Source organism: Gymnoscopelus microlampas (genome assembly GCF_963454915.1).
Source record: "Gymnoscopelus microlampas genome assembly, chromosome: 15".
In the NCBI taxonomy this organism is placed as follows: Eukaryota; Metazoa; Chordata; class Actinopteri; order Myctophiformes; family Myctophidae; genus Gymnoscopelus; species Gymnoscopelus microlampas.
The window spans coordinates 44,395,714-44,422,794 of record NC_139952.1 but is presented as its reverse complement, the minus strand read 5'-3'; the positions used below and the strand labels follow the sequence as shown (position 1 = coordinate 44,422,794).

General features: G+C 42.9%; 1 protein-coding gene across 1 annotated transcript in view; it reads left to right on the top strand.

The window, feature by feature from the left end:
* Positions 1–27,081, top strand: part of tinagl1 (tubulointerstitial nephritis antigen-like 1) — a 63,320-nt gene that overhangs the window by 24,984 nt on the left and 11,255 nt on the right. The window contains exons 4-8 of the mRNA XM_084081025.1: positions 8,155–8,247; positions 8,616–8,730; positions 19,569–19,695; positions 20,362–20,512; positions 22,633–22,819. Of these exons, the coding sequence (XP_083937151.1) occupies positions 8,155–8,247; positions 8,616–8,730; positions 19,569–19,695; positions 20,362–20,512; positions 22,633–22,819 (673 nt within the window). The remainder of the gene's footprint in view (positions 1–8,154; positions 8,248–8,615; positions 8,731–19,568; positions 19,696–20,361; positions 20,513–22,632; positions 22,820–27,081) is intronic.

Sequence of the window (27,081 nt, the reverse complement as noted above, 5' to 3'; positions counted from 1 at the left end):
AAGAAGTGCTCAGATATGTTACTTAAGTAAAAGTAGCAATACCACAATATAAAAATACAACTGTTACAAGTAAAAGGCCTGTGTTCAAAATGTTAAAGTACAAAAGTATTGGCATCAAAATATACTTAAAGTACCCAAAAGTAAAAGTACTAAAATGTTTGAAAATAGCAGATCTACAAGCTCACGACAGAACAAAAGTGTTACTATTTTTGTGGGGACTTTTGTTCCGTGCAATAGTCCAAAACAAGACACTCACTCATAGTTATTCTCTAATGTCCCGTGTGTGTGTGTGTGTGTGTGTGTGTGTGTGTGTGTGTGTGTTGTGTGCGTGTGTGCGTGTTGTGTGCGTGTGCGTGTGCGTGTGTGTGTGTGTGTGTGTGTGTGTTGTGTGTGTGTGTTGTGTGCGTGTGCGTGTGTGCGTGTGTGTGCTATTCTGACACTCACAGTCCTCAGTCTCTCTCAGTACGGGGGCTGCTGGGTGGGGAAGCAGTGCTTCCGTAATGAAACGAGAGGCAGCTCCCTCTCCTCTCCTCTCCCTCCAGAGCCTCTCCTCTCCTCTCCCTCCAGAGCCTCCCGGTAGCTGGTGGGTTCGGCCCCCGTTACTGCTTCTTATCTTTTCCTCCCACGTGTCTTGGCTGACCTCACTGATTTCAGCCAGAGAGAAGCCTAGGCTATACAGCACAACGGGCAGCGTGCAATCGACATGGACAACATGTTGCAGCTAAAACCAGTTTCAGTATATAAACTAGAAAATGTGCTCCTCGGAGCACAGGTCTCCGCCAGGTCAGGTAGGTTATTGTGGGCCAGCAATGTTCGGAATTCGCCAATCAGGATGGAATATGAAAAATCAGACGGATCTGTCTTGATCACTTGACTATAGAGATAATGGGTACCGATTTCCGTGATGTTTGGACAAAATTTGTAGGAGTAATATAGTAATTGTAGGAGTAATATATTCACAATGTGAAAAGGGTGGCATTTGTTCCTCAACGTAGTGTGAATGTGCTTGCAAAGTTTCACATCAGACACTGCATTCATGATTTGAGGCATTTTGTTCAAAACGGGCCACTCCTGCAAACTTTAGATGTCACTCTTAGCCAATCAGGATGGAAAATGAAAAAAAACAAACAGATCCGTCTCGGCCATGCCTTTCGGCCTGGTGGAGACAATTACGATCGCCATCAGTTTCTTCAGCCAAGCTGGTTACGCTTTCGGACAGAAGAAATATGCCCTGGGAAACGTCTCGAGCAGAAGGCTATGCCCATTGATATCTAACCCATGCACTTGTGGTGTCGTTAACGATTGGTTATAATCATAAATGCGTGCATTAAGTGTTTGTGTATGTTTTGTTTACTTCCCCGGCTGTCTGTGTGAGAGGATGCGGCTGTGATAAGCCTGGCAGTCTTTTGTCTGGCTGACAGCTGCCTGCCATCTCTCACTCAATGAGATCTTGTTGGCGTGCTGATAACCATCTCATCCCACGGATCTCCAATATGGCGCCTCTTGCTTTACACTTAGCTATATCTCACTGCCTGAAGCACCTACACTATACTGTCTCCTGGTACATTTGGCAAGAGTCCTACTCAGTGGTGGAAAAAGTACTCACATTTTGTACTGTACTTACTGTAAGTAAAAGTACCAATACCACATTATAGAAATACTCTGTCACAAGTAAAAGTCCGGAATTCAAAATTTACTTGATTAAAAGTACAAAAGTATCTGCATTCAAATATACTTAAGTACTGAAAGTAAAAGTTCTCATTTTGCAGAATGTCCCATTTCACAAGTCTCCAAATGTATAATGTAATGTAAAATAGCAGATCTACAAGCTTGTAGATCGGCTATTTTCAAATAGCCTATTGTAGGCATAGGGCTGAAGTGGTTAATGCATGTTTTGTTTTAAAAAGTAACTAAAGTTTTCGAATAATTGTACAATATTTGCCTCTGAGATGTGGTGGAGTAGAAGTAAAAGTATCGAAAAGGGGAAATACTCCAGTAAAGAAAAGAAAATCCTCAAATTTGTACTTAAGTACAGTACTTGAAGTGCATGTATTTAGTTACTTTGCACCACTGGTCCTGCTGCATCTGGTGCACTATGCAGCTCAGGCGGGGCCAAAAGTGGAGGCCTCTCTGTGACTCTGTGCGTCGCTTTGTGGCTCCAAACTAGACATAGATACCAGTATGTCACCGTCCTTCTATGTAGAAGATGAAGAGTTAGTCTTTTTTTATTAGGTGCCAACTGCTCAGCTATTTGCAAACCCTTTGGCAAGCAAAAGGCGACACGTCCGTGAGCACGGCATTGTGAAAGGCGAGCCTGTCTTATAACGTGCCAGTTCATTGTTAGAGGAGACTGTTGATGTATGGTTGATGTCATTAGCTATGTGTGGTGTAAACAGCCATATCCACCTCATAAACATGAGCTACTCTCTCCGCTGAGCGTGTGCGGTCGGCATGTCACGACCACACGATACAATAGGAGATTGTGTGTGTGCGCGACTGCGCGCGTGCGTGCGTGTGCGTGTGTGTGTGCGCACGTGTGTGTACAGTGGTGGGAAAAGTACTCACATTTTTAAAGTAAAAGCATCAATACTGAAATGTAGAAATACTCTGTTACAAGTAAAAGTCCGGAATTTTTAATTTACTTGAGTAAAAGTACAAAAGTATTGGTATCAAAATGTACTTAATGTACCAAAAGCAAAAGCACTCATTATGCAGAATGTCCCATTTCACTAGTTTTCAAATGTATAAATATCCTTTGAAAATAGCAGATCTGCAAGCTCACAACGCCTCGCATTGCGACACATTGTGAGCCAAATATGCGTTGAAGAGCCAAATATGCACTCACTCACACGGGCTTGAATGTTGGACAGAGACAAACACGCGGACACGCTCGCTGGTGTCACGGAGTCAAAGGGCAGAGGGTGAGAGAGGGAGTGAAATATGAAGGCAGTGAGAGTGTTGGTGGGAGGCCATATTTCACATGCTCTGTCACACTTTCCCTATTAGAGAGGGAGTCCTAAGTTAACACACACACACACACACACACACACACACACACACACACACACACACACACACACACACACACACACACACACACACACACACACACACACACACAACACAACACAACACAACACAACAGAAATCAGAAATCACCGCCACGACGTAAACCACGTCCATTACGTCCTTGGCAGTGAATGAGTTAAGGGTCCATTTGTACACTCTCAGAGTTACAGACCTGTAAGGGTCCATTTGGAACACCCTCAAGGAACCCTGAGAGGTCCCTGGACACCACTTCTGTATACTACTATACCAAGAGAGATTGTTGCATTTCTACATTGGTACAGATCCCAATCAGACACAAGAGAGAAGACCAGTAAATTCCCATCAATGGACAAGGGAATATATACAGGGGTGCACATAACTGGTGCGCAGGTGCGCATGCGCACCCAAAATAAAAAATGCGCACCACATCAGGCGACGCGAGGCGCTTTTGCGCACCAACAGCTGGGACAGGAATCTCCAAGCTTTTATTTTTTAGCAAAACTAAAAAATAAAAGCCTGGAGATCGAGGCTAGGAATTTACTTCCTGAAGCCACACTCACACAATCACTCTAAAGCACCCGTCGGCCCCATGTACAGCCATTCGGTACAGGGGGAGAGATATGACTCGCGTCGCGGCCGTCGCCTCGCATTGCCTCGCTGGCTGCGTGCAGCAGCGGCTGTTAGAGGCACTCGTCACCGATGATGAACGCACCGTAATGGTGCAAAATATGCCGTGAACGTCCCAATCTGGCGGATAAAATTAGCGCAGCAGCAGAGGGCACCAACCTTGGGGGCTTTATCTAACAGCGTGAGAAAAAAAAACGGCGAAAATAGGCGGAATTTAGAAGCAGAGCGTCCTTTTTTTCCCCCCCCCCCCCCCGTTGACAAAACTGTCCAGTGGGCACCGTGCTGAACCCCCCCCCCCCCCCCCCGTTGACAAAACTGTCCGGGCTACCCCCCCCCCCCCCCCCCCCGTTGACAAAACGGGACGGGCGCCATGCGCACCAAGTCACATGTCCAGGTGCTCTTCTGCGTACCAGACCGAAAAAGTTATGTGCACCCCTGAATATATATATATAATAGAATGTGAACAAAACATCATCATGACAGAACTTAGTGTTTTCTGGAAAGTTTTAGGTTTTGGAATTTCAGCCCATGTGAAGAGGGGCTGTGGCTCGTAGGCACCATCACTGTGTTCTGATCTGGACATGCCGTTGCCTGTGCACCTCCTGAGGGGAGGGGAGAGAGGGTCAGAGGTCACCGTCCGTTTCCTCCAATCAGAGGCATCGGGCGGGAGCGCCCTGGGGCAAGGCGGTCATGGGTCTGGCTCTCTGCCAGGACCGCAGGATGATGGAGGGGTGTGTGTGTGTGTGCGTGTGAGCCATAGAACGTGAAATATTATGGACAGTGTCACGCCATTGGTTTCTACAGCCTATTTTGCAGCGATTTCAAGTCCGCCATCTTTCTATATCTGATTAATATCCGGTCCGAAATGCGATCGGAAATTTCACTCGCTAGAACCAGTAGAAACGCTAGAAACATACCCTACTTTATCATTAACTTAAAAACAAATGGGACCATAATTTTCCATACGCCTATCATGGTGATTGAAAGAAGACTTTAAACTAGCGACTGGAAGCATATAGTATTTATGACAACTAGACCATACCCGGTCGACGCATCCGTGGGGGGATATGCGCACATGATCTGGCAACCCGGGAGGAAGTTCGTCCCATAGCTGGGCAGCCCTGTAACCATGGCGACATTTTTTGACACAAAAGCGCTAATAAGAAGCTGAGATTTGATGAAAGTGAAAAACGGGCTTCACAGTTAAGTTCAGATGGTAATGGTCAATGGCTGTGTGCAAAATCAGAGCAATTGGTCCAGCCACTGAGGAGAACCGGGTAGCTTCACCTACTCACCTACTCAAGACGGTTACTAGAATTATAGTAGGATGTTTATTAAGGTAATACAATCAAGTGTAAAGTTAGGCTAAAAACCCATCCGCTTAATAGAGCCTCATTGCTTCTGACACCAGCAGGGGTGAAACAGCGAGACTATAGGCCATTCATATGACCTGTCACACTTCCTATTTAGCCTCAATTTACAATCCGGATGCTAGCCCCTTGGTGTGAGTGTGTGCATGCCAGCATGGGTACTTGTATTACTATCCATATGGGGACCAAAAGTCCCCGCAAAGACAGTAAAGACAGTAAAGACAGTAAAGACCTTTTGGGGACTGTTGCGGCTGATAACAATCCCAATGAAAGATCACCCGGCAGACTAAGCCTATGGGAGATTTAACACTGTATGACGCCCATTAAAAGATTCAGGTCCAAACAAATGCTCAAGTTTAAAATGTTTACTGAGTCACCAATTATTACAATTTCCAATAAATAAATATGTAATAAATATGTGCACCAAATAACTTAAACAGTGAGCAAGTAACAAAAGTGGTCTACAAGATATAACTCTCCCAGCTCACCCCGCCTCCATGGTCAAATCAGCCTTAGAGTGAGCAGGTGAATGCCATTATTTATAGACGCTGAGGCCACCCACACAGCGACCCTCCCACCACCAAGGTGCCAATGCGGTGCCTACATCAATCACAACCAATAACCCACTCTCGTGCACATTTGGCTCCCACAGGGACAATGTCATTTTCATGGCTAAGAAAGCTTTTCAGAGCTATGCTTACAATTACTAAAAGTGTGTAGTTAGGGTTAAATATTGCATTTTTAACATAAATTCCCCATGGGGATATAAATACAAATACATTGTGTGCGCGCACATGCGCATGTGTGTGTGCATGCGTGTTTGCGTGTGCGTACATGCGTGTGTGTGTGTGCGTGCCTGCGTGTGTATGGAGGATCCGGTCAGCATGGACGGACTGGGAGTACATAGTAAAGTACATTGGCATGTGACCAGAGGAATCCCCATGCATGGAGGAATGTAACTTGGCAATGATTATGTGTATTGTACATCCCATCCACTGACTGTGACCAAAGGAGAATGTGACCTCCTGGATGCTCTGTGCATTATTTTTGGGTAAATCCTGTGGGACAGGATCTCCGCTCTGCACAGTTGACCTCTAGCGTGCTCGCCCAACGTTACGGTGTGTTTCCAATAAAATACGTGTTTTTAATTTTTATGGAGTGGCTCTGTAGGAGGCAGGCCGCCTAGAAGAGGGTCTGTCTGTCTGTCTGTCTGTCTGTCTGTGCAACCCGATCGCCAGAGGAAACGTTCTCATTGAACGTTTTTCAGCGTTTCTCAAAATCCGTGCATAGACTACTGGAAAACCACAAATTCCGTGCATAGCCGCCTCGCATCTCCCCCATTGTGACTAAACCATTTCGGAGCCGCGCAGTCTCAAGGGAATTGTCGCTTTGTGAAGGACCACCGAGCGCGCTAAAGCGCGCGAGTTGCCGTCCTGAACATAGCGACATTCCCTTGAGCCTACTCAGCGGCGTTTGAGTTACGTACCGATAGGCACAGAATCGTAAATTTTGTTGTGGGGACTGCTCTACTTCCTGTTTTTTCCGGGTTGCGACTGGTTACGCCCACCGTGGGACTCCCCGTACATATGCACGGAATTTGGGGGTTTCTAGGCGACTATGCACGGAATGACGTGCACAAATCCGTGCAATGTATACTAATTCTCTGGCGATCAGGCTGGTCTGTGTCTAATCTCATCTGCGGCACATTTCTTACTGCCAGTATACACTCCATGCATTAACACATTAAATCCAGGAACGCATCATGTGTCATTTTAAGATTTCTTTGGCTATTAAAACATAGCAGATCTACAAGCTCATTGTGCCACGCTATGAGCTTGTAGATCTGCTATTTTTGAAAAATCGTGAAAATGTGTGCAAATCTTTGAATATAATATATTTTAAAGCGAACATTTGTAAAATGTTTTGTTCCAGGGACCCCCTAGAAGCAAAGATTTGAGTTACAAATGTTAGCTTAAAAATATATATATATATATATTCAAAGATTTGCCCAACGATTAAAAAAAAATTGCTGATCTATAAGCTCATAGCACGGCACTCTGTGCCGCGCTATGAGCTTGTATATCTGCTATTTTTTGAATAGCCAAAGAAATCTGAAAATGACACACAGATGCGTTCCCGGTCTTAATGGGTTAATGCAACTCGAACTGCCCCGAGTTGGCAGCGGCAGGCTTCACGCCACTCGGTGCATATTGCGAACCCTCGCTCGCCGAAAGCCTCGCCGCTCGGTTAGCACCTCATGGCGCAGGGCTCGCGGCGCAGGGCTCGCGCCGCAGGGCTCGCGCCGCAGGGCTCGCGCCGCAGGGCTCGCGGCGCAGGGCTCGCGGCGCAGGGCTCGCGGCGCAGGGCTCGCGGCACAGGGCTCGTGGCACAGGGCTCAAGACCACGGCTGATGGTGCACCTGTCTTGCAATGTTGAGATCCAACCAAAATCAGAAACGTACAATGTCAACGTTTCTTCTTTGGCCATTGGGTTGCATATAAATGTTCATTTTTTTAGACCCCCCCCCCCTCCCCCCCTTACCACAGTGCCTCATCATCATCACAATGAGCGAATTCTCTATATTTTGCAACGCGTCCAAGTCAAACATCTCAAACGTCATCATTAATATCCTGCTCACTTATCTCCTACATCAGATCCTTGACTCCTTAATTTGTAGAGCTCTAAAAATGGACAGTATTTAGCATTCCTCATCCTTAAATGGCCTGATGTACTCCCCTTCACTTCTCATTCTTTCTCCCTTTTCCTCGTTCACCCCCCCCCCCCCCCGCTCTGCCTTTCTCTCTCTCCGTCCTCCTTGCCAGCCGTTATTCTGTCGGTTTTATTTCCTCCTCGGGGGGAATTCCACAGCCTTGCATCGCTTTGTTGTTCTCCTCTTCCCGAGACGACACTTCTGTTATGTGTTTGACATCGAAACATTTTTGCATTAACAAGGAAATTCCCTCTATTACTGTTTCTCTGACATGCCGTTACATTACTCTGAGACGTGAACATTCATCAACTTTAACGTGAACCTTCTTTCCTCTCCCCCTATCTCTCTCTCTGTCTGTTTTCTCTCTCGCTCTCTCTCTCTCTCTCTCTCCATCTACAGTACATGTGGAACCACAGGGCGATGGGAGTGTGACCAGTACGCCTGCCTAATGGAGAGCGACATGATTCAAGCTGTCAACAGAGGAAGCTATGGGTAACTCTTCTCTGTTCCTCTCACGTACACAGCTATCACAGCCATTTATACACGCACGCACGCACGCACGCACGCACGCACACACACACACACACACACACACACACACACACACACACACACACACACACACACACACACACACACACACACACACACACACACACACACACACACACACACACACACACACACACACACACACACACACACACACACACACACACACACACACACACTCTTCCCTATCACTTTCACTGGCCGTCCAGCGTACAATACTCAAATGTATTTCAACACACCCTGACACCTACCTAAAGCTCTTTACAACACCTACTTACATATACCTCTCCTCTCCCCTCCCCTCCCAGGTGGAGGGCAGCTAACTACAGTCAGTTCTATGGGATGACACTAGACGATGGCATCCGTTATCGTCTGGGCACACAGAGGCCGTCTAGAGCCATCATGAACATGAATGAGATCCAGGTTGGTACTGTAAGAACCTCGACAGGAAATGCTTTAGACTAACAGAGGTGCTTCATAGAATGCATTGAATGCCCACTGTATCCTCCATGATGGAAGAAACTCCTGTTTTTCACAGTGGGATGTGTTTGACTGGGTATCAGACAACAATACTTAGCCCTGTGTTGAGTTTTGCAGGTCTTAGAGTCCTAATAGAAGGCACAGAGAAAGCTTCACAATTTGGGATTCATACAAGGAGATCCTTGCTTACTGTCTTGGCATTTTTCACATACTATATTAGTACTGTACGTTAAAAAGAAAAAGTTATATTGTAGCAGATTCAGATGCAGAATGCTGTGTTCCATGTTTTAAAACAAACCAGCATTTGGTTTGTAAATGATTTAATAATTTCCCGCAGTTCATCATTTTTATGTTTCCAAAATTCATATGACACAGTCCTGGGAAAATAATGTCATCACCTTATCATCACCTTTCATCAGACTTTTAATCAAAATAAGACCACATTGTGGAATTGTGGTGGAATTTTTGGTATAATTAATGCATAATTATATACTTTTCATTCAGTGTTGAAAAGGCACTGGAATAAATCAGCTTATCTGTCTGGAATCAGTGTGAGATTTGAAGCATTTTAACCAGAGAAGGGAACCCTCTTTCTGGGTGTGCTATGAGACATCTGCGGTGGGGATCTGTGTGTGTGTTGTTGGGTGGTTTAGGTGGGGGGCGGGGGGTGGGTGTGGGTAAGGAGAGGTGGATGTGTGTGTGTTGTTGGGTGGTTTAGGAGAGGGTTGGTGAAGATAAAAAGAGGGTGTTTCTCTGCAGGTGAGAACTCGGACCGGGTCTTGGTTTTTTGTGTGGCTGTTTTCAGTGGTGGAAAGAGTACTCGCATTTTTTACTTCAGTATATTTGAATGCGAATACTTTTGTACTTTTACTCAAGTACATTTTGAATACCGGACTTTTACTTTTAACAATCGGCTTTTAACGATCGGCTATTTACATTTTTGTCGACAAAATCAACTGTAGATTTAGTCAACTATAACTATAGACAAAAACTAAAACATTTCAGATGACTGAAAAGACTACGACTCAAACTAAATCAACGTTTGCTGTCAAAATCAACACTGCATTTTTTACCTTTGCATAAGCCTGCAAGGTCGTCAAGGCCAGGGCAACGTGCTACCTTATGAGTGGTTAAAGGAAAACCTGTTCGTCACACAACAAGAGAGGGTCTGATCAGAGACATTTTTGGGTTAATTATCGGGGCATTGATGTGTGTGTGTGTGTGTGTGTGTGTGTGTGTGTGTGTGTGTGTGTGTGTGTGTGTGTGTGTGTGTGTGTGTGTGTGCGTGCGTGTGTGCTGTTGTATGTCGGTATGTGATGCTGTATCTCCTCTGTCTATGTTTACATACGGTGCAGACAGATTATATAAGACGGAACCAAAACATCAGACGGATGGAGGGAGGGATAGAGTGATGGAATGAGGTGTGTGTGTGTGTGTGTGTGTGTGTGTGTGTGTGTGTGTGTGTGTGTGTGTGTGTGTGTGTGTGTGTGTGTGTGTGTGTGTGGGGGGGGGGGGATAATAAAGAGCCGTCTCTTCCTCGCACTACAAAGCGTTTCCTGTTCGGAACACATTTCTACCCTCATCAACCCACATTCCACCATATGTAACACACACACACACACACACACACACACACACACACACACACACACACACACACACACTTCCATCAGCGTGTCCATACCTGTACCAGGAGCAAGATCACAGCCCTACTCAGCTCATTCATAAATCACACACACACACGCACACACATGCACGTGCGCACGCACGCGCGCAGCCACATGCACACACACAGTTTTGCTCTCTCACTCTTTCACTTTCTGTCTGTCTGTCTGTCTGTCTGTCTGCCTGTCTGTCGTCTCTCTGTAAGCTCAGTGTCGGCTCATAAACTGCGGTTAATTACTGATCCTTCTCCCCACGCCTGAAGGGAAATATGATAACAATAACAAATAGAGATGATCTCCCAGCTCAGCTATCTATCCTACTGAGGGCAGGCTGTCACATACCGACAAACGTAATGTTTTCACACAGCCTATGAGAAAAGCTGCTGTCTGCACCCGCACCGGATGCCATGTTATACGGAACGATAAGATACGGCTTCAGTTTGAGATGATTTTTGGTCCAGCTGCCCTATTTTCCCAAGGGATGCTCAACCAATCAGAGAGAGCTTATCTCACCTCTCTGTCCTTATCAGCCCCCATGAGCCAGACCACCTTAACCCCTCTGCCATCAGCACCCCCAAGAAAGACTCATCTCAATGCACTCAATGGGACATTATCACCTTTAATCAGACTATTGATTGGTGAGATACTGACCTACCGGCGGGGCTCAGTCCCCAAAGATGATTTACGATTCCGTGCCTATCAGTACATAACTCGGAGTCGGCTCAAGTGAACGTCGCAACGTTTGGCACGGCAACTTGCTCGCTTGTGTAGCTCAGAGTTACTATAGGGGGTCCGCCAAACCTTTGTGTGATGGTTTTTTTACATTTACCACTTGAACCCTAAAATTATTTTTCTGAGGGGAACATTAGCCGAAAATAGCAGATCTACAAGCTCTCAACGCCTCGCGCTGCGAGGCGTTGAGAGCTTGTAGATCGGCTATTTTTGGCAAAGAGACTAGGTGTAGAGGGAAAAAATAGCAGACTAAGTAAAAAAACTTTAATCTGAAACAATTTTATACAATATAGAGTAGGGGGTCCCTGCTTCATCTCTCTATCAGCTAGGGGGTCCTTGGCCCTGAAAACGTTGAAGACCCCTGCTCTAGTACGCTTGAGACGGCACGGTCCAAAGCTACACTTTATACAAAACACCTACTCTGTAAGTCAGTATCTCACCAATCAATGGTCTGATTAAATGTGGGTAGGTCAGTATCTCACCTACTCAGACCAATCAATAGTCTGATTAAATCTGATAATGTCCCATTCAGTGCATTGACAGCACCAATACGATTATTGTTAAAGGAGACAGAACAATTATACATTTCTGATGCACGCGTACGCGCGCACACACACACACACACACACACACACACACACACACACACACACACACACACACACACACACACACACACACACACACACACACACACACACACACGCACACACACACACACACAAAAAGTACTCACATTCTTTACTCAAGTAAAAGTATCAATTAAGCAATATAGAAATACTCTGTTACAAGTAAAAGTCCGGACTTAAAAATGCACTTCGGTAAAAGTACAAAAGTATTGGCATCAAAATATACCAAAAGTAAAAGTACTCAAATGTTTGAAAATCGCAGATCTACAAGCTCACAACGCATCGCGATGTGACGCGTTGTGATCTTGTTGGCAATTTTTTTTGCACACGCACAGCTGGAATGTCAACTTCTCCCCTATTTTATGTTTTAACCGCCTCAGACAGTCTCACTAGGTCAAGTATGGGCGAGAGGCAATAAGGCAAGACGTGTCACCAGCGCACGGACTCTGACCTCCCACAACAATACATCATGTCACCTGGCCCACATTCCTGGGAGACGTATCAGGTGGCCGCGTGCGTCTGAGAGAGTCTCACAGAGAGAATAGCTGAGGCATTAACAGCATGGAATGCAGGCCAGGCACAGTGAATGCAGAGTGCAGTAGTCAGTTACAGTAGATATATATTTATATATATATATATATATACACACCATAATATACTCAGTTACGAGTCCTTTCGCTTCCATTATCAGAGTTAATCAGAGCACTATGAGTTAATGATTAACATTGAGGATTTGTACTCTATAAAAATATTGGACGCTTGTAATCTGTAATCACACTTTAGTGGGAGTACAGTATGAGGTCCGAGGCAAATATTGTACTTTTACTCCACTACAATTATTTGAAAACTTTAGTTACTAGATGCTTTGTAGATTATTATATTACAGAACATACATTACCCACTTCAGCCCTATATACATTACCGGCATTTGAAAATAGCCGATCTACAAGCTCACGATGGGTCGCGATGTGACGCATTGTGAGCTTGCAGATCTGCTATTTTCAAAAGATTTTTAGACATTTTATATATTTGAAAACTGAAATGGGACATCCTGCATAATGAGTACTTTCTACTTTTGGTACTCTAAGTACATTTTGATAGCAATACTTTCGTACGTTTACCGGACTTACTTACTTGAAACAAAGTATTTCTACATTGCAGTATTGATACTTGTCACGATAAGGCTCAGGAGCATGTACTGTAAAAGGACCCAAGCACAGAAACACACAGGAAACCAATAATTGATGTTGAGACAAAACTGTACTTAAACATGTACAACAGAGGTACACCTCATGGGGCAATAAAACGGCAGCTAAGGCACTCATACACTAGCCTCGATCTTCAGGCTTTTATTGTTTAGTTTTGCTAAAAAATAAAAGCCTGGACCAGCGCGTCGGTGTACCCGGTATACGAAGTATTTCATTCCCCAACCAACCATGGTGCAGTGGGCGTCGCTCGTAATGTTGTGTTGACGGGGCGGGGGCTGACGGACAGATCGGTGAACCAATGGGATCAGGCACATTTTCTCCGTGCTGATTTTAAACCCGCCCCTCTATACACGAAAGCAGGAAGGCTATAGTGCAGCCTACACACACACTGACTGAAACTAAGTCACAAAGTGAACAGGCAACTCAACCATACACTGAGACCCACTAAATCAGTAGTTCTCAAACTGGGGTCCGGGGACCTCCAGGGGTCCTTATAGGGGTTCCAGGGGGTCCAGGCAAGGTCACAACAACAAGGCAAAAACAGGTCACACAGGACAGGACAGGACAGGACAGGTCAGGACAGGTCAGGGCATAAATGTCAAGGGGAGGGCCCACAGGGCAGGGGGCGGAGCTCCTGTAGGCCATTATGGTGACAGGCTGTTTATCTGAGACAGAACACAACCTATTACTGTCAGTGGTGGAAAAAAGTACTCACACGTTACTTAAGTAAAAGTATCAATACTGCAATATAGGAATACTCTGTTACAAGTAAAAGTCCTGAGTTCAAAATTTACTTGAGTAAAAGTACAAAAGTATTGATATCAAAATGTACTTAAAGTACCAAAAGTATAAGTACTCATTTTGCAGAAGGTCGCATTTCAAAAGTTTTCAAATGTTTCAAATGTGTAAAAATATTTTTGAAAATAGCAGATCTACAAGCTCACAATGCATTGTGAGCTTGTAGATCGGCTATTTTCAAATGGCTGAAATGTATACAGGGCTGAAGTGGTTACTGTATGTTTTGTAATAATAATCAAAATCTACAAAGTAGCTGGTATCTAAAGTTTTCAAATAATTGTAGTGGAGTAAAAGTACTCTTGAAAGAGTGGTTAGATGTTTTGTCTCCCACATGGGAGGATGCAGGGTTCAAAATCCTGGCTGGGTGGGGGCATGATGATCATGTTTTAGTCATTGGAGCGGTAGCCATTACCAAATGATGTGCTACTGTATCAGGGAATCATCACAATCAGAATGATTTCATTCATCAAATAGGAAGGAATTTCACTCTGTGTTCACTGCAGTGGACATTTACACAGGACAATATAGACGGATAAAAATAGACGATTAACACATTGAGACCTGAAGCCGATTCTACATGTCTCCTAAATCTCAACAGTTTTCTGAAAAACGTTTGTTTCTATATCAGTGGTGCTCAATCTTCAAGGGGGATAAGGACCCCCAAAATTATATGTATTTGGCCGTGGACCCCCATCAAAATATTTTGTTACAGGGACCCCCCAGAAGCAAAGATTTTAGTTAAAAATGTTCGCTTTAAAAATGTATATATTCAAAGATTTGCACACATTTTCACGAATTTTCAAAAATAGCAGATCTACAAGCTCGTAGCGCGGCACTCGGTGCCGCGCTATGAGCTTGTATATCTGCTATTTTTGAATAGCCCAAAGTGTAAAATAATGCTTTTTAGCTCAATCTAAAAATGACACAGTTCCAGGTCTTAATGGGTCAAAACAATATTGACAAATGCACCGAATCCATTAGTAATGGATGAATATATGAATGAATAAATATTATTGCACTCTTGTTTGACATAGATGACGAATAGAAGTAAATAAAAGTAGAAACAAAGTAGGTTATGGAAGTTGCAAATGAATATGGATGATATCATGTGCATTATTGCACATTGTTTACTGTATAGATGACACATAGAGGATAAGAACTGTTGAAACAATATAGGCTATGGAAGGGGCATTATGATATGAATATTAATGATATGTATGTACATTATTGCACTTTTTAACAAATATTTACACAGGAGAAGTAGCAGCCGTAAACAGTGAAATCCTCAGTGTTATCCATGTGTAACTCTGATAATGTACAAGAGGAACCAAATGGAACCGCAAGAGTCCATTTGGTTCCACTTGTGCATTATCAGAGTGACATTATCACCGATTATTTCACTGTATATACTGTATCCTATACAGTATACATGGATGAGCCCTGAGAGTCGGTCCACAGGGCTCAGTGTGTGTGTGTCCATATTAGGCATGTGTGCATTGGCTCTCACAGTCAGTGTTGCCAAATTTTGCGAGAGTTATAAGCAACCAGGTCTATAAAAAACAAGCCCAAAAGAAGTGACTACGTGAGCACTTTAAGCCTATATACTGTACCGTACATCGGCTATCAGAAAATAGCAGATCTACAAGCTCAGAACGCGTCGCATCGTGGCGCGTTCTGAGCTTGTCGATCTGCTATTTTCAACAAACAAAATCTGCTGGCACAAAATATTTTCAGACGGGGAATACGTGGACAAACGCATGTTCATTTGGAGGTCCTTGACATGAAAATGGTTGAGAACCACTGGTTTAAACAACATTTAGGAAAGCAATCCTAAATAAGCAACAACACTTTAGAAACAAGCCCAAAAAACCCGCAACCCACCACTACCAATATTTACCAGCCTCTTTACAGAAAAAAACAAGCTCAGAGCCGCTTATAAATAAGCGGACCTGGCATCGCTGCTCGCAGTGACGGAGCCAAGCGGTCTCATGGTCTCGCAGAGGAGAAGAATTCTGTCCGTCTGTCCCACAGCCCTGGTGAGACTGACTGACACCGGGCCAAATGCCCCTAATCGCCTGTAAATAAGTCCCTCTCCAACCGGAACGCCGCTTTGGCACACTTATATACGCCACAATGCTGCTGCTCCTTACACAAAAAAAATCCACTACATCTCAGAGGCAAACATTGTACAGTACTTTTGCTCCACTATAATTATTTGAAAACGTTTGTTACTAGTTACTCTGCAGATATAAATTATTACATTATAAAACATACATTAACCACTTTAGCCCTGTTTTACACCTGGGCTATTTGAAAATAGCCGATCTACAAGCTCAGCTTGTAGATCTGCTATTTTCTAACATTTTAGTACTTTTACTTTTGGTACTTTTAAATACATTTTGATGCCAATACTTTTGTACTTTTACTCAAGTCAATGTTGAATTGTGGACTTTTACTTGTTACAGAGTATTTCTATATTGCAATATTGGTACTTTTACTTAAGTAAAAAGAATTTTAGTACTTTTTCCACCACTGGCAAACGATGCCACCTCTTGGCACAACGGGCACGGCTGAATTGCCAAGTGCCGCTGCCGCGCGAGGGGCCGTTTGGCGGTCTGAACTGTGTCTTTGGCAGCGTGGTGTGTTTTACTATAGATCCGTCAGTTAATGGACGTGATTGCTTTTTTCTCTTTTGTTCAGAGCTGGCCTGGAATTTCATTATTTTACCTCTTGGCCTTTGGTGTTGTTGTCGATTCCTTTGAGAGCACAAAGGCCAAATGCCAGGGCAATACATAAGGCCATCAAATAAAACAAGGAATTTAAATCGACGGAAATAGGATGACTATGATGCTTCTCCATCATGCTGTTCTGTACTTGTTTCCTTCTTCTCCTGTAACCTGTTCAAAACTGTCTTTGGCGCTTGAATTTCCCCCGCGGGATCAATAAAGGTTTTAGTTTTAGTCATGTTTTTGTCACCTGAAATGTTTTAGTTTTTATCTAGTTTTAGTCGACTAAATATCATAAGATTATAGTCGACTAAATCTACAGTTGATTTAGTCGACTAAAATGTATTTTGCCGGTGCGTTGATGGCGTCGTAATGGCTGATTTTACGCTTGGCTGCATGCTGAAAATAGTCGATTGTTGGGAGCTTGTAGATCTGCTAATCTCAGAGCGCAACCAAACATAAAATGACTTGTCTTCTAGTTCTACTGGATCTCTTCTCCACTATAGTCCCTCCCTAACATTTTAGTCTAGTTTTTATTTGTCGACATTGTCAATATATTTAGTCTTAGTTTCAGTGATCATAGCTTAGTTTTTATTTAGTTTTCGTCATAGTTTTAGTCGACGAAATCAACACTGATCTTATCTTATCTTTTATGAATAGAATTTAACGATTAAGGAGGATTTGATTGTTGTATACGTAGTGTGAAATAAATACCAAAATAGGCCAAAGTGAGCGGGTTCACATCAGCAGCCACGGCCACATTCCTGCGCTGGCACGCTATCTCCATTTTTCACATATTGAAACAATGTACACAAACCTGCCTGCATGATAAAGCTCAAGGTAGCTTGTGTTCTTTTTCCACTGTGCCAGCTTGTTAGCTCCACACCAAAACAGGATTTAATCTCACACTGTCTAGTTCAACATTCTTTTTGTTCTTTTTGTTCAGTTATTTTGTAAGCATTCAGCTCCAACAAGGGTTGGCTGTTGTAGCTGAATCATAAGAAACGTTTTTTGTTTAGTTTTTTTGTGGCAGATTTACAGTACGTGCCCATTTTCTGACCTTGTGAAGAAGCAGTACGTGTGTGAACAACACATGGAGATAATGAATTGAAGGATTATTTTTTATTTTAAAACCTTGATCCACAGCACATTCTGGGGGGAGCATTAGCCAAGAAATAGCAAGTCTTGAGGGTTTAAAACGTTAAAGGAGTAGTTCACCCAACAAATGACTTATTTTCTATCAATTACACATCCCATGAAGCATTGATTTTTTTGTTTTTGTCGCATTCCTAAACCAATACTTTGATTACTGGCGTAAAGATGCTAGTGTGTCCGGTAGGAGACTCAAAGGAGTCTCTTTGAGTCTCCTACCGGAAATACAACCGGTCATCAAATTATTGGCCCAGGAATGCGACAAAAACAAAAAAAATCTCCATGAATTCAATGCTTCATGGGGTGTGTAATTGATAGTAAATAAGTCGTATTTTGGGTGAACTACTCCTTTAATATATAGTAGAACTGTCAGTGGAAAAATAATGCGTCGCATCGATTCCGAACTTTTACTTGTAACAGAGTACTTTTTCCACCACTGATTTTAGTTCCTTGGATGACATAGCATAGACCAGGGGTCTTCAACAGGGGGTCCGGGACCCCTAGGGGGTCCTCAGAGTTACTACAGGGGGTCCGCCAAATCTTTGTGTGATGTGATTTCTTTTTTTTACCTTAACCACATGAACCCTAGCATCCCTTTTCTGAGGAGAACTTAAGCCAAAAAAGCGTTGTGAGCTTGTAGATCGGCATTTTTTTGGCAAAGAGGTGTTTGGTGTAGGGGGAAATAAAGAGCAGACCAAGTAAACAAAAAAAGTTAAATCTGAAACACAATTTGATACAATTTAGAGGGGGTCCCTCCCTGCTTCATCTCTCTCTCAGCTAGGGGGTCTTTGGCCTGAAAACGTTAAAGACCCCTGGCATAGACAAATGTATTTGACAGCTGGTTAGCTAACATTATGTTTAACATTAATGTCACAGACATCAGGCTATAATATTTGTCAGACATGTCACACGTCTTAGCCAGCGGGGCAGTGGCATTATGATGTTGAGTTATACTTGTGTTATCTACTATACCTACTATACTATATGTTATCAAACTGTGTGTTACTTCATCTCAGTCAACCTCCTCTTATCAAAAGTTGACCCTGTCACAGCTCTGCAGCATTGGCACATCAGGATGAGTTAGATTAAGTCTCCTGGGTGCAGGAGCGTAGCACCAAATTCTGGGCCCTGGGGACAAAGATTCACTGTGGGCCCCCCTATGATTTGTTTTCTTAAAAAAATACCCCAAAAATATGTTTTTCTTTTTTTTAGCCCCCCCTTACCTGGGGCCCTAGTAACTCAGTCCGACTTACCCCCCGTGACACCCCTGCCTGGGTGGTCCATGCTATATTTGTGTCAACCTATCATCATAAATATAGACCAGTTCAAAGCCATACTGACTAATGGTTGTGTGTGCAGGTGTCACTTGATGTTGCCCAATAAGAATTAAAGGAATAGTTCACCCCAAAAATGACTTATTTTCTATCAATTACACACCCCATTGAAGCATTTTAGCTTTTGACGCATTCCTGAGCCAATAATTTGATGACCAGGTGTATTTCCGGTAGGAGACTTTAAGAGACTCCTTTGAGTCTACTACCGGATACATTAGCATCTTTCCGCCGGTCATCAAATTATTGGCTCAGGAATGCGACAAAAACAACAAAAATCTACATGAATTCAATGCTTCAATCCTTTTTTGGGTGAACTACTCCCTTAAGAATCTCAACAAAAGATGCTCTGGGCCACATCAGGACAGATCATATTTTGAGGTGCATGAGGCCAAACTGAAGGGGCATGGCATGGCGGTCACTCTTGCCCTCATGGTTCAGAGCATTGTTCAATGTTTGCTAGTGGAATTATATGCTCATAGTGACCATGGAATTGCGACCTCTTCATGCTCTCTCTCTGTCTCCCTCACCCTTTGTCCAGATGAACATGGACCCCCAGAACGACCGCCTGCCCCTCCACTTCAACGCAGTGGAGAAGTGGCCGGGTAAGATCCACGAACCTCTGGACCAGGGCAACTGCGCTGCCTCCTGGGCCTTCTCCACCGCAGGTGAGTCTCAGAGGAACAACACAGGGTATAAAAAACTAGAGGAAAAGAGAGAACTCTATGAAGACGTGGTACCAAATATATATGATGTATATATATTTCTGGAAAATACAGTATGTGAACATTAGGACTAAAGTCTTAAGAGTATAAATGCCTCACTAGCAGCCCCTACAGGCCGTGCTGCTCTTTGACCGTACCACCGTTAATAATCACATATTAAATCAATCAATCAATCTCACTAGTGCTATTAGCAGCAAAACTTGAGGGGGGTATTATTATATATATAACACAATCTCTAAAGTAAAATAAAATGAAGTGCCATAATTAAGAAGTTGTAAAGTGACTTAAAACGGATAACACACGGAAACGTTGTCCTGAGGGTGGCGCTGTACTGTACTTGGTCTGCTCTTTTCCCCTCTACACCAAACCTCTTTGCCAAAAATATCAGATGCGAGGCGTTGTGAGCTTGTAGATCTGCTATTTTTGGCTAAAGTTCTCCTCAAAATATGGATGCAAGGTTTCAAGTGGTTAATGTAAAAAAAGTTCCTATAGCACACAAAGATGCAGTAACTCTGAGGACCACCTAGGGGTCCCGGCGGACCCCCTGTTGATGACCCCTGTACTACAGTATGTATAATATGCGTTTCTGTGTTTCTCTGCACTATATAGCGGTGGCGTCAGACCGAATCTCCATCCAGTCCATGGGTCACATGACCCCACAGCTCTCCCCGCAGAACCTCATATCCTGTGACACGCGCAACCAGGGCGGCTGCGCCGGGGGACGCATCGACGGAGCCTGGTGGTTCCTCCGCCGCAGAGGGTAGGGGGGACACATTTCACTGTGACACCCACAGACGCTTACAATGTGCAAACAAAAAACAATTGTAAATGCTAGTTTTTTTTTTTACCAAAACATGGATTTGGACCATTTTGGTAGTTTTTTTTAGTTTTGCTCATAATGATGTGAACTGGGTGCAGACGTGCATTGTCATCGGTTTGGCTGAGGGGGGATAGTCTTCCGGGAATGTACAACTGTACCAGAAAACTCGAGAAAAATGCAGTGTCTTAAGAATGGATTGTTATTGATTTCTACTGGGCAAAATGACAGCGGGGAACATCAGATCTATAGCATTATTTATTCAACAAATGCGTTTTCCATCGCTGTAGCTTACATCATTTATTCATGGACAACAGAAAGCTCAGACTCAAGCAAACATACTGTAGGCTACAGTAAAAAGTGTTTTTTTGTGCCATCTTGAGTAGGCCTAAGTCCCTGTTTTTTGATTGACTGATGTACTTTATTTAGTAAGACATGAGAACAACAGTACATGGAAGTACAAATTCACAATACAAGGTCTACTAAACTGGAAGACTCATTAAAGCACTGAGCTTGTTTCAAATGAGTTCCCCACGCACACAAATCATGATGACATATAAGAGACAGACAGATATACACACTACTATAGAATGTCATACATACAATCAGTTTACAGGTTACTGGTATGAAGAGTGAAAAATATGTACAAAAGAAGAAGGAGAGAGGGGGGGGGGGGGGTAGGGGGGTGGGGTAGGTTAGGACTTGGACAGGGGCCATTTATCAATTGCAGCCTCCTGAAGGTGTATCTTTATGGCAGTTTTGAAAGTGAGTAGGGTTTTACACTCCTTTACTCCTTTTGGTAGGGCATTCCACATTTTTGATGAATAGCATGAGAACGAGTTCATTCCCTTTGTTGAGCCAAATCTGTGTTGAACATGATTTGTGGAGCCGCCTCTGGTGTTATGATCATGGACTTCATTTACATTTTGGAAGTATTTAGACAAATACAGGGAGATCCCAATGTTGTGGCGTATCTTGAAGACCAGGCCCATAGCAAGTTGCTGTACTCTGTCCTCAACCCTAAGCCAACCAATCCTAGCAAAATGAGCATGGGTTAGATGGGTTTTGTGATTGAGGCCAAGTAGTAGCCTTACAAGTTTGTTTTGGGATGTTTGGAGCCTTGTTTTTAAGGCCTTGGAGGTGTTGTGATACCACGAAGTGCATGCATAATCATAATGACCTTGTATGAGGGCCCCTGCAAGAATCTTCAGAGTATTCTTACTGACTAGACGATCAATCCTCCACAAATAGCGTGTTGTCTGTCTGTTTCAATACATCATAATCTACCCAGAAACTTCGGATACTTGTAGCATAATGTTGCTGTCAAGCGGAAACCTTTGGTACGTCCAAAACTGTTACTTTTCAGGAAACGAACAAAAGAACCTGTGTTCTAGTGAATCCAATGTAGTTTAGTCACACGCTCTTGTTAATACTTTCATTGGTTAAATATTTGTAAAACCCACAGACGGACGTAACCACTTTGAACTTGGCTTCCGTATTTTGAGCTTTTCATTATAGGCAAAAAAAACAAAACATTGACATACAAGGAAGTACAAAATAGGGCATTCATTTATGAAAAGAAATAAATATATATACCAGTGTTGATTTCGTTGACTAAAACTATGACGAAAAATGTACGTTGACTACCTTTTTTCACTGACGAAAAAGAAATAAAAACTAAGCTATGATGACTAAAACTATGACTAAACATATTGACAATTTCGTCAACAAATGAAGATGAAAATCTAGTCATTTTATGTTTGGTTGCGCTAAGGTGTTGCGCTCTGAAAATAGCCGATCTACAGTGAGCTTGTAGATCTGCTATTTTCAGCTAAATACATTTTAGCCGACCAAATCAACTGTAGTTGACCATAATCTTATATTTTAGTCGACTAAAACTAGACAAAAACTAAAACTGGAATGTTATTCAAAAGACTATGACTAAAACTAAATCAAAATTTGCTGTCAAAATCAACACTGATATACATTGAGATACAAGGTTTCTGCCTAATAGCGATGATAACTAATGTTCCTCTGTTCTTCCCCCCTCCCCCCTCCCCCAGTGTGGTGACGGACGACTGCTACCCGTTCCTGCCCCCCCAGCAGACCCCCGCGGACGTGGGCCGCTGTATGATGCAGAGTCGCTCGGTGGGCCGGGGCAAGAGACAGGCCACGCAGCGCTGTCCCAACACACACAACTACCACAACGATATCTACCAGAGTACACCCCCATACAGACTGTCCTCTAATGTATGTACACACACACACACACACACACACACACACACACACACACACACACACACACACACACACACACACACACACACACACACACACACACACACACACACACACACACACACACACACACACACACACACACACACACACACTGTACAAACAAACTATCACAATGGCATCTATCAGTCCATATTGTCATACAGCAGTGTGGACTGCCTGTATGACAATATCCAATGCATGTACTGTACACACACACACACACACATATATTAAAGACGCACATGCAGTATACTGTAACAAACACACACACACACACACACACACACACGCACACGCACACACACACACACACACACACACACACACACACACACACACACACACGGACATCAGCTCTAACCCCTGCTTGCTAAACATGCTCCTTAATCTGCCATAACCTCAGCATGCCTTCCTTTGCAGTCTGCTGGAACATAAGCCCTCTCACGTGTCTCTGTCTGCCTCAGTGTGCGTTTTCCTCCTGCACACATGCATACCTGACCGCCGTGTGAACGGCCATCGGAATCCTACATGGATTAACCCATGAAGACCGGGAACGCATCTGTGTGTCATTTTTAGATTTCTTTGGCTATTCAAAAATAGCAGATCTGCTATTTTTTGAAAAAGCGTGAACATTTGTGAAAATATTTGAATATATATATTTTTTTTAAGCGAACATTTTTAACTAAAATCTTTGCTTCTGGGGATTCTACAAATGTCTTCTAAATCCTAATTCAATTTTTTTGGTTGAAAAAACGTATGTTGCTATAATATCAGTGGTTTTCAAACTTTTTTCATGTCAAGGACCACCTATCTCAAAATATTTTGTCCCAGGGACCCCCACCAGAAGCAAAGATTTGAGTTAAAGATGTATATATATATTCAAAGATTTGCACACATTTTCAAGATTTCTTTTCAAAAATAGCAGATCAAGCTCTTTTTTAATAGCCAAAGACATGTTAAAATGACACAGATGCGTTCCCGGTCTTAATGGGTTAACATGAGTCAAGTGCTCCTGGACAGCACTTCCTTTAGGGAGCCGTGCATGCGGCTAAGGTCATAGGTCAAGTGGCCGTACAGTTATGTTATATCTGCGTGTTTAACTGTGTTAACATGGTCCATATGGGCACTGAAAATATTTGGACGGATTTGTCCAAAGATTTGTCCAAAACTGTGATGTTATCAAACATAAACATATGAGACACGGTGTACATTTACCACTACCACAAGTAAATAAATGAATGTATTTACTGTACTTCAGTGTGAGCTGAAGCAGGGATGAAATATATTCCCCAACCGACCAAAGAAGCGAAATCCTCTATGGACGGTGTCAATACTTAACCCAATCAATCCGGGAACGCATCCGTGTCATTTTAAGATTTCTTTGGCTATTCAAAAATAGCAGATATACAAGCTCATAGCGCGGCACCGAGTGCCTTGTAGATCTGCTATTTTTGAAAAATCTTGAAAATGTGTGCAAATCTTTGAATATATATACTTTTTAAAGCCAACATTTGTCAAACAAAAGAGCAAAAGCGCACACCAGTAGTAAGGAGGTGCTGACCACTGGAAATATAAACTAAAAAAGGAAAAAGAGAGGTCGCACAGACTCGCAGCCACGATGCAATAAACTTTTTTATTTATAAGTTACCAACGTTTCGACATATTATGTCTTCATCAGGGTATATGATACCCTGACCTCAAATCTTTGCTTCTGGGAAGGGGGGGGGGACAAAACATTTTGAGATGGGGTTCCGCGGACAAATACATATCTAAATCCTAGCAGTATGTTGCTGAATCAGTGGTGCTCCAACTTTTCCATGTCAAGGACCCCCAAAATGATATGCATTTGGCCGTGGACCCTCCCATCTCAAGATATGTTGTTCCAGGGACCCCCCAAAAGCACAGATCGGAGTTATAAATGTTCACTTTAAAACATATATATTAAATGATTTGCACAAATCTTTTCAGAAAATTGCAGATCTACAAGCTCGTAGCACGGCACTCAGTGGCGCGCTATGAGCTTGTAGATCTGCAATTTTTTTAATAGCCAAATAAATCTTAAAATGACACAGACGCGTTCCCGGTCTAAACGGATTAACATGGTCCATGCGAGGCTAGTTTACCACGAGTAATTTGAACGGGCAAAACAACCCACTGGAGTAACAAAATCACATTCACATGATGTCAGGTACTTTTAAAGTTAGCTCGCCTTCAGCATACCTAAGAGAGGTTGCTGGATTTCTGAGTCATCTCACAATCAACAGGAAACATGAGATGGTGATGAGCGGAAACCTGCTTTTATTGAGGATTCCACATATTTACAAAAGGAAAGTGCTCAAACGGAAGCAAAGCAATCTACGGCGCCAACTCGAAAAAAATAAAATAAAACAATCCGACCTAATCTTATTCTTGATATCCCATCTGCTACCTGACTAAGCCAACACAAAACAAAACAACGACAACCTAATCCTAAACCTAACTACACTACGCCAATCTACAACCCACAATATAACTGACATCTCACATTATTTTGTTCCAGGGACCCCTAGAAGCAAAGACTTGAGTTAAAAAAGTTTGCTTTAAAACTATATATATTCACCTGTTTCCTAGGCTGTGTGTGCATCACTTCCTGTCGATTTGATCCAATGAAATCCAATGAAACTGGTCAGATGACCAATGAAATCGACAGGAAGTGATGCCCACACAGCTTAGGAAACAGTAGGTGAATATATTAAAAAATGTGCACACATTTTCACGATTTTTGAATAGCCAAAGTATAAAATAATGCTTTTTTAGCTCAAATCTAAAATGACACACAGATGCTTCCCCTGTCTTAATGGGTTAAACAAGTACAAGCAGCGAAATGTTGTGACAGACGCTCAGTAAAACCCAGAGAATGAACTGTAGGCCTCCTATACTGCATTAAGAGCAGCATCTATTCTACGGCATAATACATTTAGTAATGTGGTGCTAAATACATATATCAATATGTAAAAAAAACAAAAAAACACTCCCCTTAAGAGAGAAATCTAATTAGCTGAAAAGTGTAGCCACGCGACTTCACAATTCAATAATATGGCACATTAAGGGCAGCTATATTTAGCTCTCCACTGAACTCAACGAGGCAACGTGATCAAAGTTCACCTGAATGAATTAGTTTATCCTCCATTATTCCAGCTGGATTGATGTGTAACACAGCAGAGCGGGGTGGGTGGGGGTTAGCTAACTCACTCACTCACCACCCTAAATACTCTAGATAAGAGTCAGTGTCCCATAACAATCTCTTTAAACCATTAAGACCGGGAACGCATCTGTGTCACTTTAGATTTATTTTGGCTATGAGCTTGTAAATCTGCAATTTTTTAAAGCAAATTGTGAAAATGTGTGCAAATCTTTGAATATATAAAGTTTTTACTTAAATCTTTGCTTCTGGGGGTCCCTGGAACAAAATATTTTGAGATGGGGACGGAGGGAGTCCACAGACCCCCATCATTTTGGGGGTCCTTGTCATGAAAAAAGTTTGAGAACCATGATATACAGCAACATAAGTTGTAAAAAAGAAACTATTAGGATTTAGAAGACATTTGTAGAATCCCCAGAAGCAAAGATTTAAGTTAAAAATGTTCCCTTTAAAAACATATATTCAAAGATTTGCACACATTTTCACGATTTTTCAAAAAGAAACATCAGATATATAAGCTTGTAGCGCAGCACTCGGCGCCGCGCTACGAGCTTGTAAATCTGCTATTTTTGAATAGATAAGATAATGGTTAAAGTGGTTAAAATCTAACATGACAGATGCTTTTCCGGATTGAATAAGTTCACTGTTTCCAGACACATGGCTCTGCACGGCCTGCAGCCACTTATTGTATTGTTTTCTCATCCTATATTCAAGCATGTCGGTGTGTGTCGGCCACCGTCTGTCATTGAAAATAACCGATCTACAAGCTCACAACATGTCGCATCGCATCAGCGATGGGAGCTTTGTTGATCGGCTATTGTCTCCCATGCAACACTGTCACATTACGACGTATAAATCAGGCTTAATGCTTCTAAAATAAATCATTACTGTCTGTGTTCCATCTTCTCGCGGTCTGTGAAGCTAATAATCTATACATTAAGGATGGGGGGGGGCGGGGCCGGGGGCCCCGGGGGGGTTCCACTTTACTGTCCTCTTATCTGTCCATCTGTCCATCTCTGCTTCCTTCACTGGTAAATCTCTCTCCTCT